Genomic DNA, 16226 nt, shown 5'->3' on the forward strand with positions numbered 1-16226 from the left:
TGGCAGCCTCAACTCTCTGAAGATCAGTCACTCCACACAAGCCATCCAATCCATCCATCTCATTGATGGTCTACCCCTGCCTCTTTTTCCAGGAACTTTACCTTCTATTACTGTTTTGAGAAGTCCTCTTTCCATCCTTTCTATGTGTCCAAAATATTTTAACTTTCTTCTGTCAATATCCTTAAGGAGCCTTAAAGTTCTACTAATCTTTTCTAACACCCATTCATTGTATGCCTTTCAGTATATGATATCCTCAACAGCCTTCTGTAACACCACATCTCAAAAGCAGATATCCATTTCTTATCTGACTTCTTTAGGTTCCAAGTCTCGCATCCATAAGTCGCTGCTGGAAAAACAATTGCATCCAGAATCCTCAACTTTGTTCCCATGGAGATAGATCCATCCTTCCAGGTTTTAGACAGGTCTCTGACTGTTGTTTTAGCCATTCCTAACCTTTTTCTGACATCTTCTGAACAGCAATTCTTCACATTAATAATGGATTCCAGGTACTCAAACTTGCTGACTTCCTCAATTCTTTCTCCATTAAGATACATTTGTTTCTCAAGAGCTTCTCTGTTTGTTTTTCCTTTGAGAACCATGATCTTTGTCTTGATAGAATTGAGTTGAAGTCCACTGTTATTACTGATCTTGTTAACTTTGTCAAGAATTAGTCCTAGTTCTTCCATGTCATTACAAAGGAGTACTGTATCATCAGTGTACCTCAGATTACTGATCAATCTACCTCCTATCGTAATTCCTGTCCTGAGCTCATCCAATGCTTCACGCATGATGTCCTCTGCATATATACTAAACAAGTGAGGAGAAAGTAAACATCCTTGTCTAACTCCTTTTCCAACTTGAAGCCAGTCAGTCAATCCGACACCTGTTCTTACTGTGGCTTCTTGCTCCTTATACAAGTTGGCTATCAACCTGATAGTATGTTGAGGAAAACCCATTCTTTTCATTACTTCTCACAGTTTCACATGCTCAACACAGTCAAAAGCTTTAGAGTAGTCTAAGAAACACATTACCAGAGGGAGTCTGAATTCCTTATATTTTTCTATGATCTTTCTAAGGCAAAGGATCTGATCTCTGGTGCCCCTACCTTTCCTAAAACCTGCTTGTTCTTCAGGCATCTCTGCCTCAACTTTGGCCTCAATCCTATTTAGCATGATCTGTAATAAAATTTTGCTTGCATGAGATATCAAACTAATAGTTTTATAATTCTTGCATGCCTTCATATCACCTTTCTTGTGTATGAAAACTGACTTCTTCCAGTCTCTAGGCCATGATCCTGTCTCCCATATCCTTGTAATCAATCTATGAAACACTCTTATCCCTCCATCTCCTGTGGCCTTATTAACTCTGCTGGGATTTCATCTGCACCTGGGGCCTTATTGCTGTTAGCTGCTTAACTGCTCTTTCAACTTCATGCCTAAGTGGAGGAGGTTCCAAATCAAAATTTTCTTGGTGGGAGGACTCCACATTTTCTTTATCCACTCTGCTGTACAGTTCCTCACAGTATTCTATCCATCTGTTTTTGATTTCCAACTCTTCTGTTAGTAATGATCCATTCCTGTCTTTGATGACATTCAATTTAGGCTTGAACTTGTGCTTTAAGTCACGAACTAAATAAAACATCCTTTTATAATTATGCCTTCTCATCTGGAACTCTATTTCTTCACATTTATTAGTATAGAACTTTTCCTTGTCCTGCTTGATGGCTCTTCTGATTTCTCTATGTAATCTCTTTTATTCTTCGGTCCCTGTGTCTCTTTGTTTTTCCAACCGCCTTCTTTTGATTAGTTCCCATGTTGAATCTGATATCCATGGGTCTCTTAGTTTTCTTATTGGGCTGAGATATGTCTTTGCTCTATCCTGTATTATCATCTTGACTCCTTCCCAAAGCATTTCTGGTGAGATTTCCTCATTGGTCTCCAAAAAATCATCCAGCCGAGTTGATGTTTCTTCTGTGAATCCATTAGGAATTACTCTAACATCCAATTTAGTGGAATGTGCCTGACTTGGAAGTTTTTGGAGTCTTAGTCTTACTTTGGCTCTTACTAGCTGATGGTCTGTACCACAATCTGCTCCATGACAAGTATGCACATCAGAGATGCTTGTCTTCCACCACTGGAGAGCCAGGATGTAGTCAATATGGTGCCTTGACCTATCAATGTTGGATGTCCAAGTATAGGGGAATCTCGTAGCGGATTTATTTAGAAGTATAACATTGTGTGCATAAAGCAAAGAGCTGACATTAACATCTCCAATTTTGATATCAGGTTTAATACCACTTTCCTTCATAATGTGATCCATATAGATAATGAATAACAGAGGGGATAATGTACATCCTTGTCTAATACCAGATTTAACATTAAACCATCTTCCTGTACTTCCTTCAATTCTAACTGCTGTCTTACAACTCAAATAAAGACTAAGTATTGCTTAATATAATGCCCCATTGACACCATATAAATGTAGTTTATTGAATAGCTTCTCTCTTGGCACCTTGTCATAAGCCTTATCCAGATCGACAAAACTTAAATACAGATCTTTGTTATATTCCCATGATTTCTCAACTGTTTGCCATAAAGTGAAGATCTGATCCTGACAGCCTCTATTTGGACTGAATCTTCACCAAGCTTTTCTTCCACAATTCTTCTCAACCCTTTCTCAAGTATACTTGAATAAATCTTACCAGGAACACTCAGTAGGGAAATACCTCTCTAATTCTCACATTCAGTTTTATTTCCCTTTTTATATATGAGTACTATTAGAGCTCTACTCCAATCCTCGAGAATTCGTCCCTCTGTCCAGGCTTTCTGAACTATGCAATGCAGCCACTGTAAGACTTTTATACCTCCATACGTCAACAATTCTGATCTAATTTCATCTATTCCTGCTGCCTTTCCACATTTCAACCCTTTGATGGCTTTTTTCTACTTTAAGTATGGATATGTATGCCTGTTGAGTGTTTTTTATCACAGTGCTTGTTTCATTTAGCAATTTTTCCAAGTAATTACTCCATACTTCAAAGATATCTTTTGCTCAAGTTTTCATGTCACCTTTATCATCTCAAATTCCTTTTACAATCCATTTCTAAGCTTCTTCAACAACTTCCAGAATATCTTTTCACTGTCTTGATATTTATTTTCTATTCTCTTACCAAAGTCTTCCCATGACTTTGTTTAGCTTGTTTAGCTAGGTTTTACATTGTGTTTAGCTTTCTTACATTTGCCTGTGTATTGTCTAAGAGCACAAGCTGACTTATTTGCCAGGAACTTTTGATATGCTTTCTTCTTTTCCTTCACCATGGAGTTCTGATTTTTCTATCCTTGCAGACAACCTCAACACATGCCTCTCTGGCTGAGTCAATCAGGGTTTTCTTCAAGGCTTTGCCACTGAATCTCCAAGGTTTGGTTCCTGTTCTCAAACTCTTTTCATTTTTTCTTCAATATTTGTGTATTTTAGTCTACAGTTCACATCTGAGAGCTGCTCAACTTTTATTCGCTTTAAAACTTTCTTACATGTTATTCTTTTCAATATGAAATTCAATTTTATCCTCCTCAAGACTAAATAGTGTTCCCTTCCAATTTCAAGTCCTCTGTACACTCTGCTGTCCTGCACCAGAAGTCAGTCTGAATTACACTAATATCATGCAACAACTGATTATCTAGTCAGACTGGAAGCATCCATTCAAGATGCGTTCCTACAATGTGATCACTTAATCAGCAACAGTTCATAATCCAGCAGGCTCTTGCAGAAAGTCAAATGCCATATGCTTACAAAGCTGTATTCATGAAAAGGGAAATAAATTTGAATTTCCGAATTACAGAGGATTTTATGCAAACATCCATAAAAAAAAAAGTTTAAAAAATATTAAAAACAAAACTGGTGAAGAACAAACTGGAATTATGGAAAATAGGGTGCAACAAAACCAGATTTTTACCTAAAAAAATTAGATAGTATGGAAATATGAGATGATTTTTGTTTAAGATTTTGCTGATTTTGCATGTGTGTGTATTAAATAATATATATATTATTTAATATATATATAAGATTGCAAAATCTATAGCATAGTATTTCAGGTTAAATATATCTACTCCAGCTGCCTTTCTACATTTCAGGTTTTTGGATGGCTTTTACTACCCATGTTGATATTTACTCTTAATTATTGTGGTTCTGAATTGTTTTTAAAGCTGTGAAAATTATTGTTATTTTTATTTATTATTTTTTTTTTTAGGATTTTCCTCCCCAGAAAAGCACCCTTGTTACAACATTGAAAGCTATAATTGGGGCTATCGAGAATGATAAGGTAACATGCATTACAGGATCTACCTTGTGAATTATATACCTTAATTTAATTAATCTAAAATTCCTATTTAATATTTAACTTGATTTATTGAAATTGTATATGACAGCCAGAAACAACTGGTTAGCTGAGTTGTTAGCATAACCCCTCTCCAACCAACAGGTTGTGGATTCAAATCCATCCTCACCTATGGATATTTGTGATCATCTTTATGATCTCACACCAGGTTTTGAAATGAATTTCATAGGGTGGTGTGAGATCACTGCTATGCTTATTGGCAGCTTGGAAAAAAAAAAGTTCCATTGGTCTTTAGAGCAGAGTTTCTCATCATCATACTCATCAAGGATTTAGGCCTAGCATGGCCTGTTCTGGCCTTAAAAGTCATCGTTGAATCATTTAAGAGGACGTCCTGGTTTTCTTTTTCCTAATGGCTTGTACTTTAAGGCTTGTTTTGGTAATCTTTCTGTTTTCATTCTTTGAACGTGTTCCATCCATTTATGTTTATATTTTTTAATTTTTTCTATTACTGGTTCTTGGTTTAATTCTTTCATAATATCTTCGTTTCTTTTGTGATCAAATAGGGTATACGTTGCAGTTTTTCTCATAAACTTCATTTCTGCTGTTGTTAATCTTTGTTTGTCTTTTTGTTTTATTGTCCAGATTTCGCTGCCATACATTAAGACCGGTAGGGCTAATGTATTGTATACTTTTAGCCTGGTTTGTTTTTGAACTAGGTTTGGTTTAAATATAGAATTAATTACTCCTGTTATTTTTAAATATTTTGCAATTTTTATGTTTATATCTTTTTCATTTTCATAAGTGATCATACATCCTAGGTAGTTAAATGAATTCACCTGTTCTAAGATCTTGTTATCTAATACTATTTTAGTTCTTGCTGGATCTTGTCCTTTAAAGGCCATAGTTTTTGATTTTTCTGTTGATATTATCATACCATAATCTTTGGATATCTCATTTAGATTTAAAATAGCTTTCTGTAAGTTATCTTCAGAATTCGTAATTATTATTTGGTCATCTGCAAAGAGGAGAGTGTTTAAGTTAACTGTAGGTGAAAGTTTAATTCCTTGATGTAAATTTTTACTCCATTTTATTATTATTTCATTTAAGTAGATATTAAAAAGAGTTGCTGAGAGGGGACATCCCTGTCGGACCCCTTGGTTTATCTCTCTTGTATATGATAGCTCATGATTTAATCTTATTTGTATTTGATTATTTTCATATATACTTGTGACAGCTCTTAGGATATTATTTGGTATTTGTCTTTCTTTTAATATGTTAAATAATATGTTTCTTTTAACTTTGTCAAATGCTTTTTCAAAGTCAATAAATGCAATATGTGTTTCTAAATTATATTCTCTTCTTTTCTCTATTATTAATTTTAGGCAGAAGGCTGGGTCTATACATGATCGTCCTTTTCTAAATTTCTAGTTTGTTATTTAAGATTCTGCTGTATATTTGGTAACATGAATTTAGTATACTGATACCTCTATGGTTTTTAGGGTCATCTCTATTACCTTTCTTAAAGATAGGAATCACAATTGCTTTTTTCCATTCTATTGGGGGGATACCAGTTGAGTAAATTTTATTTAAAAATAATACGAGTCTTTCTTTGAATCTTGTTCCTGCGTATTTATATAGTTCTGAACCTAGCTTATCTTCTCCAGGTGATTTTCCGTTTCTTGTTTCTTTTAGGCTGATTTCCAATTCTTCTTCAGTTATTTCCTTTTCATTTTCATTAATTGTTAGCCAGTTGTAAATATTTGTCTGTCCACAGTTCTGTGTAGTAATTTAGAAATTTTTCTAATTTCAATTCAATGTTTAATTTTATTTTTTCTTTGTATCTGCATTTAGGTTTTTCAAAATCTTATATACATTGGGTCTTATTTTATATAAATCATGTTCTAAATTAGAAACAAATTTATTCCATGATTCTCTGTCTTTTTCTGACTTCTCTTTTAGCTATGGCTCTTATTCTTTTATATTCTATTTCATCTTCTAATCTTTTACTGTTTAACCATTTGTGATAGGCTTCTTTTTTCTTTTTGATTATTTCTTTGATTGTATCATCCCAGATCTTCAGTTTTTTTCTTTTATTGAATTTTTTGCTCTTTCCTAATCTTTCATTTGCTGCTGCATTTAGTATTGTTTTTATAATTAAGCCATTCTATTTCTATTTCTTCATTTTGTTTTATTTTATCTAGATATTGGTTAATTCTTTGTTCATATAGCCATTGTACATTTGTGTCATTCAGTAGTTATAAACAAATTTCAATTTGTCTTTCTGTTCTTGTTACTTGTAGCCATTTAGGCAGTAATCTTAATTTTATTTTAACAAGGAAGTGGTCACTGCTTATTTCATATCCTCTGTGAACTCTAACATCTAGTGGAAATTTTGATGTCTTTTCATTTAATATGAAGTAATCTAATATTGATTTCCATCCTCTTGCTGCCCAAGTATATTTTTGTATGTCTTTATGTTTATAGAAGGAATTCATTATTTTTAGGTTATTATAAACTACAAAGTCAATCAATTTTTTACCATTTCTATTTAGAGTGTGTTCTCCATGTATTCCTATATTATTATTAATTTTCATGTTTCCAATTCTTGCATTTATGTCTCCTGCTAAAATTATGTAATCATTTTTATTTATTTTATTATATGTTTTGTAGCTGATTATAAAAATTGATATTATCCTGTTCTCTTCCTTCTTCTGGGGCATATAAACCAATTATTGTTAAATAGCCTCTATCTATTTTTATTCTAGCTTCTATTATTCTTTCATTCCATAATTTATAATGTTTTAACTGTTTTGAAAGGGAGTTATGAATCCAGAGATCATGACTCCTGCTTGTGCTCTTTGGTCTCTGTCGACTCCACTGTATATCACATTAAAATTTTCAGTTTTCTTAGTTCCTTTTAATTTATTTTTTGTTTCCGTGATTACTGCTATTTTAAAGTTTCTTTCATTTAATAACTGGTCATTCTATTTCTTTATATGCTATTCCTCTTACATTCCAGTTTGCCATGTGTATTATATTTTGTCGTTTCCATTTTCGTTTTCCCTTTTCCGGAGGATAAATAAAAATACAATATATATATATATATGTGTGTGTGTGTGTGTGTGTGTATATATTATATTTAGAATTAATAATTTACTGACTAGAACCCAAGGAGTATAATAAAAAACTTTAATGAAGCACAACTGGTTTCACTGGAGTTCCGACTTCTTCAGGTGAATAAGAAATAACTAAAAACTTTCAAAAACTAATATGGTAAAAAACATGGGCTTTTCAGTTTAATACAAAGAGTTAGAAGAATAGTAACAGTCATATTTGAATTAGAGACTGCGTGTCATTATTAATGTGAGGTTGATGTTGGGTGATAGCCGATTTTAGAGCGCCAGTATTGGATTACTGTACTATGGGAATCAGGCAAACTGTAACTTAGATTGCTGTTCTTGTGTGAAGGATCCAGGACTATTTCTTTAGATTCTACAATACATCTTTCAAACTCATCATTGTATATATATAAATTGGTCATGTGATCCCAGTCGATTTGGTGTTGATGCTCTTCAAGATTAGAGTTGGCGGAGAAAAGAACATGACTGGAGAGGGCGCTCATTCGGGTACTTTTGTAGGAGATGTCACATCTGTGTTCCTCAAGATGTAGTGAAATAGATTTATCTCTCTGACCGAAATAAGGTCTACCACAGTCGCATACCACTTTATAAACACCTGGAAAATGTAGCTGGTTGTGTTTTGGTTTTGGGCAGCTCAGAAAGGAACGAAGCTTTGGCAGAGAGTGGTATAGTTGGTTTTTATGTTGAATTTCTTCAAAATTCTAGCAAGTTTTGGGGTCAAAGAGCTTATATATGGAAACTGGATGTCGGTGATCAGGTTGGATTCCTCTTCTTATAGATTGTTGACGTCTCAAACATTTAGTGATGTTACTAGAAGAATATCCATTATTCAAGAAGGTTAGTTTCAGGAAGTTGAGTTCTGTTTGAAGGTCTTCTTTGGTAGAAGTAAGATATCTTGCTCGATGGGCAAGAGAGAAGATGATGCCAAGTTTCTGTGGAGGAAAGTGATCAGAAGAGGCATGTAAGTATCTATCAGTGTGGGTAGTTTTTCGAAAGATCGAAAATTTAAGACAGTCAGGCAATCTATTGATCTTAAGATCCAAGAAGGGAAGAACACTGTTAATCTCAAGTTCAGATGTAAATTTGATGTTCTGGTGTTGGTTATTTAAATGTTCTAGGAAGTTTTGAAGTTCCTCTAAACCATGTTCTCAGATCAGGAAGACGTCATCTGTGTATCGTAACCACAGTTTATGTTTTAATGTAGCACTGGAAATAGCTCTCTCTTCAAAATCTTGTAAGAAGATATTAGCTAAGACAGGTGATAGAGGACTACCCATAGCTAACTCGCTGACTTGTTTATACATTTTTTCCTCGTGGCAGAAATAGCCAGAATTAATGCAGTGTGTAAGAAGAGTGAACATTTTCTTAGAGACCTTGTCTTTCAGGAGAGTTAGAACTTCGTTTGTAGGTACATTCATAAAAAGATATATATATTTTATATATATATATATATATATATATATATAAAGATATATATATGAAATAGAAAAAATCCTTAACCTGCCCACAGTATTAATGTACTATAGGTTTACAAACTTTTGTGAGTAAAATAAATGGTTCACTAAATAGAGAAGGATAGTTGCCTTGGGGCTCATACTTTATTAATTAACATGTATTGTACATAATATAAAGATCATACTCATGTAACAGATCTTTCTAGATGATTGTCATAATCAAAACGAAACAGATCATCTCACAAAAAAAAAACTGTAGAACTGCATTAGTAATTTGGATAGGCTGTGAATTTAGATACTCTGAGAACTTTTCTCTGCATTCAAAACAAACTTTTTTTTGATAACCAGAAAAATAGTTTTAGATGTGATATAAACTACCTACAGATTCAAACTAACTAAACTACCTGTGCCCAGATTCAAACTCACAGTCTGTAGACTGGAAAGCAGGGATACCCATCACTCACTTATCCAGGCTGAAATTTTATCTGAAACAAATGCTGAAAGTTTATTTTTCTCTTGGTTAGAGTGTAATAAAATTAGTTTAATCCTTTATCCAAGTGTGAGCAAACAAAGTTTGCACCTGAAAGTATCTTCAGGACTGGGCTAAGGTGGTACAACACCAGGGCAACTCGTTGCAAAGGTAGAGCAAGCTACCAACACTCCTATCTCAGTATCTCCTATAATGCAAAACACACCTCCTCGTGTCCATATGTCTAATGTTATGCATTAAGTTATGCAATTAGACATATCCGCAAGGAGATGTGTTTTGCATTATAGGAGATACTGAGATAGGAGTGTTGGTAGCTTGCTCCACCTTTGCAACGAGTTGCCCTGGTGTTGTACCACTTTACCCCAGTCCTGAAGATACTTTCAGGTGCAAACTTTGTTTGCTCACACTTGGATAAAGGATTGAACTAATTTTATTATACTCTAACCAAGTGAAAAATAAACTTTCAACATCTTTCTCTAAATCCAGAGTAATTTATTAAAAAAAGGGTGGCACACCATTTGGCAGCTCCTATAGGTAGAGATGACCTGCTAATGCTTCTACGTGGTATCTCCACTTGGGCCTGGCTCCCACTGAAGAGACCTATTTGCAGCATTATTCGCCAAGATGTGAAAGAGAGCTCCAGTTCGAAGAAGAAAGAACCTGTGCCTACCAGTCCAAAAGAGGATCCAGTTCCCGCGGCCCGAAGAGAGAGCTCCATGCTCATTTTCTACAGAAGTACCTCAGTGTTGGTAAGACCTTTTTTCTTATTATTGGCTCTTTTACCCATTCCTTCTGGTATCTCTTCGCTTGTTGTGAGGGACACCGGGCGTTCCCTGACTTCGCCCTCCTTTACCTCCCCCCCTTCTACAGCCAGTAGTTAGGTCTTCCCCCAACAATGCCTTTATTCTTACCCAGAACTAGAACGCTTGGCATCGAAGTCAAGCGGCTCCCAGATGAGCGGACGTTAGTGAAAGCTCTGATTGATACAGTAGGAGCAGAAAACATATACGGTTTCACACCGTACTCGAAAGAAAGATTCCAAATTGTAGTTAAAAATGACCAAACAAGAAGCAAATTATTAGAAGGTTTTCCCTGTGCGGGACAAACGATTAAACCTTATTTAATAGGGAGTTTATGAAAAACGTTAAGAATAACTAGATTTCCCTTGGAATACCTGGAGAATGAAGACAACGTCAAGAAATTTTTTAGCCAATGGGGCGATATTATTAATATCAAAGCATTTGAACATCCAGATTACAAAGGCTGGAAAACAGGCAACGTTGAAGTACAGATGGATATGAAAAAGGAAGTTCCCAACTTCATTTTAGTGGGCCAAACAAGAGTCATGGTTAACTACCCGGGTGTTAAAAGATTGTGTTTCCGATGTAACTCTGAGGGTCACCTAGGGGCAGAGTGCCCAAAACTACAGTGTAGAAATTGCAAATCAACAGCACAAATTAGTAAACTGCACAGAAGCTTGTCTTAAATGTGGGGACTTGACCGATAAAGTGGACATGTGTTCGCACAGAACACTCTCAGAAGCAGCTGGAGGGACCTTAATACCGATCAGGGCTATACCCCTCGGTAAACCTGAGGTATCATCAGGGAGCGATTTTCCAGAGCTCCGGAAACAAACTGAAAAAGAAACACTAGCAGAAAACACAACCTCCATGAAACCCGTAACGGGTAAGACACCCAGGGCAACCCGCCACATCAAGAAAATAACAGCCAACTTCGAAACCCGCAGCAAAGAGGAAGAAGTTGTAACAACCAATGCCCCAATAAAGCGCACAAGAGAGGCAGAAACAGAAGAGGCAAAAAAGGCTAAACAAAGCAGCCTACTCTCGCCAGAAGATGAAATGGACAACATCCAAACTACAAGCCAACACGAAGGCACCCAGCCCCTTGAGAAGGCGGTAACAAAGACAGGAAACCTATCCCCAGTAGCGGACCAACCTGCAGAACCCCATTTACATATCTGCAGCACGGACATTTATAGCGTCACAGAAATGGAATTTCAAAACGACCTCGTTATGGATATTCCAAACAGCTCCGATAGTGAATCACAGGTGGAACATGTAGAGCAACAAACAGACAACATCCCCCCCTTCCTCCAAATACCAACATGGATTTTAAAATTGCCACTTTAAACACCAACGGTTTACGCAACCCCTTCGCACAAAGCGCTGTCTGGAAGCTAATGTTAAGGTACAAAATTAATATCCTCCTGATTCAAGAAACCCATTTGGAGAACTTCTCGAGAAGCTACCCAGTCACCAGCTACTGGTGCTTTGGGGATGCTCACTCGCGAGGGGTGGGGATACTAATTCGCCCCCCCCCCAATCGCGGGGGGGTTCTTCAACGTCCAGAAGGACACCATGGGACGTCTAATAACGGTGGACTGGAGGTACTGTGGCCGTACCATCCGGCTTGTTGCAGTATACGCCCCGAACAACCCATACCACAGAAGCGGTTTCTTCTCTGCCCTTGAAAACTACCTCTTGGGAGCAGAACACCTAATAGTAGCCGGGGACTGGAATTGTGTGGAAGACACACGTTTGGACAAAGTAGGCGGGAACGCAAACTCCAGAACCGGCGGAACCGCCGCTCTAAAAAGATGCTGTGTAAATTTTGATCTCGTTGATGTCTGGAGGAGGAATAACCCATCGAAGGTAGAAACAACGTGGTGCCGCGGCCAGATATCGATGAGACTAGATAGGGTGTACGTGTCCCAAAACTTGAAACAGTATGTTCAAAGGACACGTCACACCACAGCACACAACATGTCAACAGACCACAAATTGGTCATTTTAAAAATTACACTCCCAGAGGTTATGGAAACAGCCAGAGGTCCTTGGAGGCTTCCTCCTACCTTTCCCAGTCTCTTTAGCGACCAGCTACAGAAACTCTGTGATGAATGGACAAACATCAACTGGGACTGGGAAAACTGGCTGCACTTTAAGTGGCAGGCTAAGGAACTGTTTCAAAAATGTGGGCGCGAAAGGGTCTACCAACAACGTAAACGGCTGAGGGATCTTTACAGGGAACTCGGCTGGTACCGGTCAAGCGAATGGAGCGGAGTTCCCTGTGGACATCTTATCAGACAGGTAGAAATAGAGGTGCAGAGTAGAGTCGATGACCTCGACTTTCGCACGAGACTCTATCTCAGAAATTTGGAAACACCCTCCGTCGCATTCTACAATCAACAACAGGTGGCAGCAAACGATGAAAGAACGATTTACCAGATTGAGGAGAAAGGCCAGATTCTAAATTCAACCCTTGAAATACTCCGTCACTTTCACCAGCAGTATCTCGGCATCTTCGCTGACCAGCAGGGCATGGATGACTTCAGTGAGTGGGACGTCAAACGTTTTCCCGAGCATCTTAGCGCCCTACATGACAGGCCGATAATTGCAGCTGAAATAAAAGCCACATGCAAAACGATGAAGACAAAAAAGACCCCAGGGCCAGACGGACTGGGGATAGAATTCTATAGATCTATCTGGGACCTTGTACTGCCAGCACTAGTAAAGATCTTTAATGAATTCCTCACTTCGGGAAACATCCCCGAGGAATTCGCTAAGAGCTATACAATCTTTATCCCCAAAAAAGACCAAGATCGGACCTTGTCAAATAACTGGTGTCCCATCTCCTTAACTAACCTAGACTATAAACTTTTCGCAAAAATTATCTGTACACGCATTAAGGGCGGAATAGAAAACATAATAACAAGTTCACAGGTCTATGGAATCCCAGGTAGACCTATGGGATTTAATCTCTTCCTGCTAAGAGACCTAATCAGACTGGCTAAGGAAAAAAAATACCCCCTGGCACTTCTCTCCACCGACCTGGAAAAAGCGTTCGACAGCGTCAGCCACACGTACTTACAGGACACCCTAAAAAAAGTAGGCATAGGCCCGAGACTTCGGCGTACAATTAAACATATGTACGCAGAGGCCTCGACACAACTGTCTATTAATGGGTTTCTGACAGAACCAATCCGTATAAAGAGAGGGGTTAAGCAAGGCTGCCCACTAAGTCCCCTTCTCTTTTCCCTAGCATTAGAACCCCTCATCAAAAGAATAGAGAACACCCCTGCAATTAATGGTATTCCACTGCCCCAGGTCTCCAAACAGTGCAAAATAGTAGCATATGCAGATGATGTAGTGGCCACACTCAGTGACTCTGAGTCTATCTGCATCTATCTTGACATACTGCAAAACTTCAGCATAGTCAGTGGTCTCCGAGTTAATGCCCAAAAAACCAAAATCAAAAATTTTGGAAATTTCCATAACACCAGACTTCCCTACGGTTTAGCGCTGCATACGCAGCCGCTAACAATACTAGGAGTTCCCTTTTCTGAGTCGCTAGCTTTACCAGTTAAAAAATTACAGGAAATAAGTATGGAAAAGATAAGTCTATTCAAACCGACCTTTTTTTCCTTTTATGGCAGAGCCACAGTGATAAAAACAATCATTACCCCAATGCTGATGCACACAGTCAATATCACAGGCATCACACTGCTACAAGAAAACCAATTATCCAAAAAACTCATAGATTTCTTCTGGAATGAAAAAAAACACGAGGTTAAAAAACAATACCTGCAACTAAAACATGAAGAAGGGGGGTACGCTCTGCCTGATCTCAAAAGCTTGCTTTATGCAAATACATTCAAAACCGTACGGAAGGCCTTAAACTCAAACCATATTTCAGGCCTCCTAATTAGATATTTTATAGTACTTTTCCTCCCACTCTTTGGAACCACGGACTATGCTGGACCCCGTGCAAGGGTTGTGCCCAAGTGGTACCGCACACTAGTAAAATCACTCACAGTACTTAGAGACAAAGGAACAGAAATCCTCACACACAAACCTAAAGCAGTATACAGGGATTTCTTCCAACTCTCCAGGCGTGATACACCAAACCTCGGGACAAACAATGAAATTCTCTTTAAAAACATCGAGAATAACTGAGGACAGCCTTTTCATCTGGATCTGGCCTGGCGAATAGCTTATGGGCAGCTCCCGGTGAAACAGGTTAAATCTAGGTACGTACCCAGTCCGTGCGATCATTTTGTGATGTCTGCCGGGGCGTGGAAACGGTGGAGCATTTCTTTTATTTTTGCCCACCAGCCCAACGCGTCTGGCAAAGACTGAGCACAGCACTGGGAATCCCGATGCTATCTCTAGAAGAGGTCATACACCTGCAATTCCCGCCACCAGTCAACAAGACTCAAAAATTCGCCATTTTTTTAATTAACGTCTTAAAGTATCACATCTGGAAGGTACGGAAAAAATCCCAGGTACGGGACGCAAATTTAATGTACGCAGGAATAAGGAAAGGTTTCTTTTTTTACCTTCCTAAATTTCTTGCGCAAGAGAGACATCTACTAGGCGACTTTAAATTTGTGAACAAATACTGCAAACCACCGAAAATATGCTTTCTTATACAGGGACGAATCAAGCCCTGTATATCTCTTTAGTATCTCCAAAACTCCACCTAACTCTCCCTAGGAAAAGTAACGACCACTCTGTTCTTCCTCGCCACAAAGCTTTCGCTGGCACGGTTTCCTTTACTCCGAACAAGGGGGGTAGATCTGAGAACCCGGGCTGCGAAGGCTTACTGTGAGGCGGTGCTGCTCCTTGTGAGCGGCATCTCCCGGGCCAGTCTTCTACCCCATTCTAAGTCCCAGTGGTACCAGGTCTGCAAGTTCCTTATTTTGTTCCCTTTCAGTTCAATTGACCGGTCCTTTGATTTTTATGTAATTTAAAAAAAAAAAAAAAAAGTTCTAACTGAAATTATTGTTTTCAAAACAGGTCAATGGATCTCCTTCATAGATAACTGACGAAATTATTAAGGATAAATTTATAAGTGAACTATTAGTCAAAATTTTTATGGTTAAATTTTCTTTTTTTTTTTTTTAACAGATAAATTGAGAATATGTGTCACAGACCAATTAGCCATATAAGGCTAAACAGGTTGACTGAGGCCTCTTTTACCTCCTACTATCCTACTCTATCTTTCATTATTCTCCTCTCTTACTGTTTGCTGACCCTCAGCATGCTTTATTCTCCAAAGGCCGATGATGAGAGACATGAACTCCCATTCGACCTCAATAAAGGTCGAAACTAGTCTGGGTAGTGGCCCTTCCCTTAATGCATAACATTAGACATATCTGCAAAGAGATGTGTTTTGCATTATTATAGGAGATACTGAGATAGGAGTGTTGGTATCTTGCTCCACCTTTGCAACGAGTTGCCCTGGTGTTGTACCACTTTACCCCAGTCCTGAAGATACTTTCAGGTGCAAACTTTGTTTGCTCACACTTGGATAAAGGATTAAACTAATTTTATTATACTCTAACCAAGTGAAAAATAAACTTTCAACATCTTTCTCTAAATCCAGAGTAATTTATTAAAAAAAGGGTGGCACACCATTTGGCAACTCCTATAGGTAGAGATGACCTGCTAATGCTTCTGTGTGGTATCTCCACTTGGGCCTGGCTCCTACTGAAGAGACCTCAATAAAGGTCGAAACTAGTCTGGGTATGGCCCTTCCCTTAATGCATAACATTAGACATATCCGCAAGGAGATGTGTTTTGCATTATAGGAGATACTGAGATAGGAGTGTTGGTAGCTTGCTCCACCTTTGCAACGAGTTGCCCTGGTGTTGTACCACCTTAGCCCAGTCCTGAAGATACTTTCAGGTGAAAACTTGGTTTGCTCACACTTGGATAAAGGATTAAACTAATTTTATTATATCTGAAACAAAGTTATGCATAGTACCAATGTAATTACATCTGCTGCTG

The 16226-nt window shown here is 37.8% G+C and overlaps 1 protein-coding gene across 3 annotated transcripts in view; it reads left to right on the forward strand.

Moving 5' to 3' along the window:
- Window positions 1-16226, forward strand: part of mRpL44 (mitochondrial ribosomal protein L44) — a 132865-nt gene that overhangs the window by 62166 nt on the left and 54473 nt on the right. For all 3 annotated transcript variants that reach the window (XM_090409664.1, XM_090409673.1, XM_090409682.1), the window contains exon 6: window positions 4247-4318. In XM_090409664.1, coding sequence (XP_090265790.1) covers window positions 4247-4318 — 72 coding nt within the window. The remainder of the gene's footprint in view (window positions 1-4246; window positions 4319-16226) is intronic.

This window comes from Typopeltis vanoorti, chromosome 2 (assembly GCF_054136105.1).
Source record: "Typopeltis vanoorti isolate ZY-2024b chromosome 2, IOZ_Tvanoo_1.0, whole genome shotgun sequence".
NCBI lineage: Eukaryota > Metazoa > Arthropoda > Arachnida > Uropygi > Thelyphonidae > Typopeltis > Typopeltis vanoorti.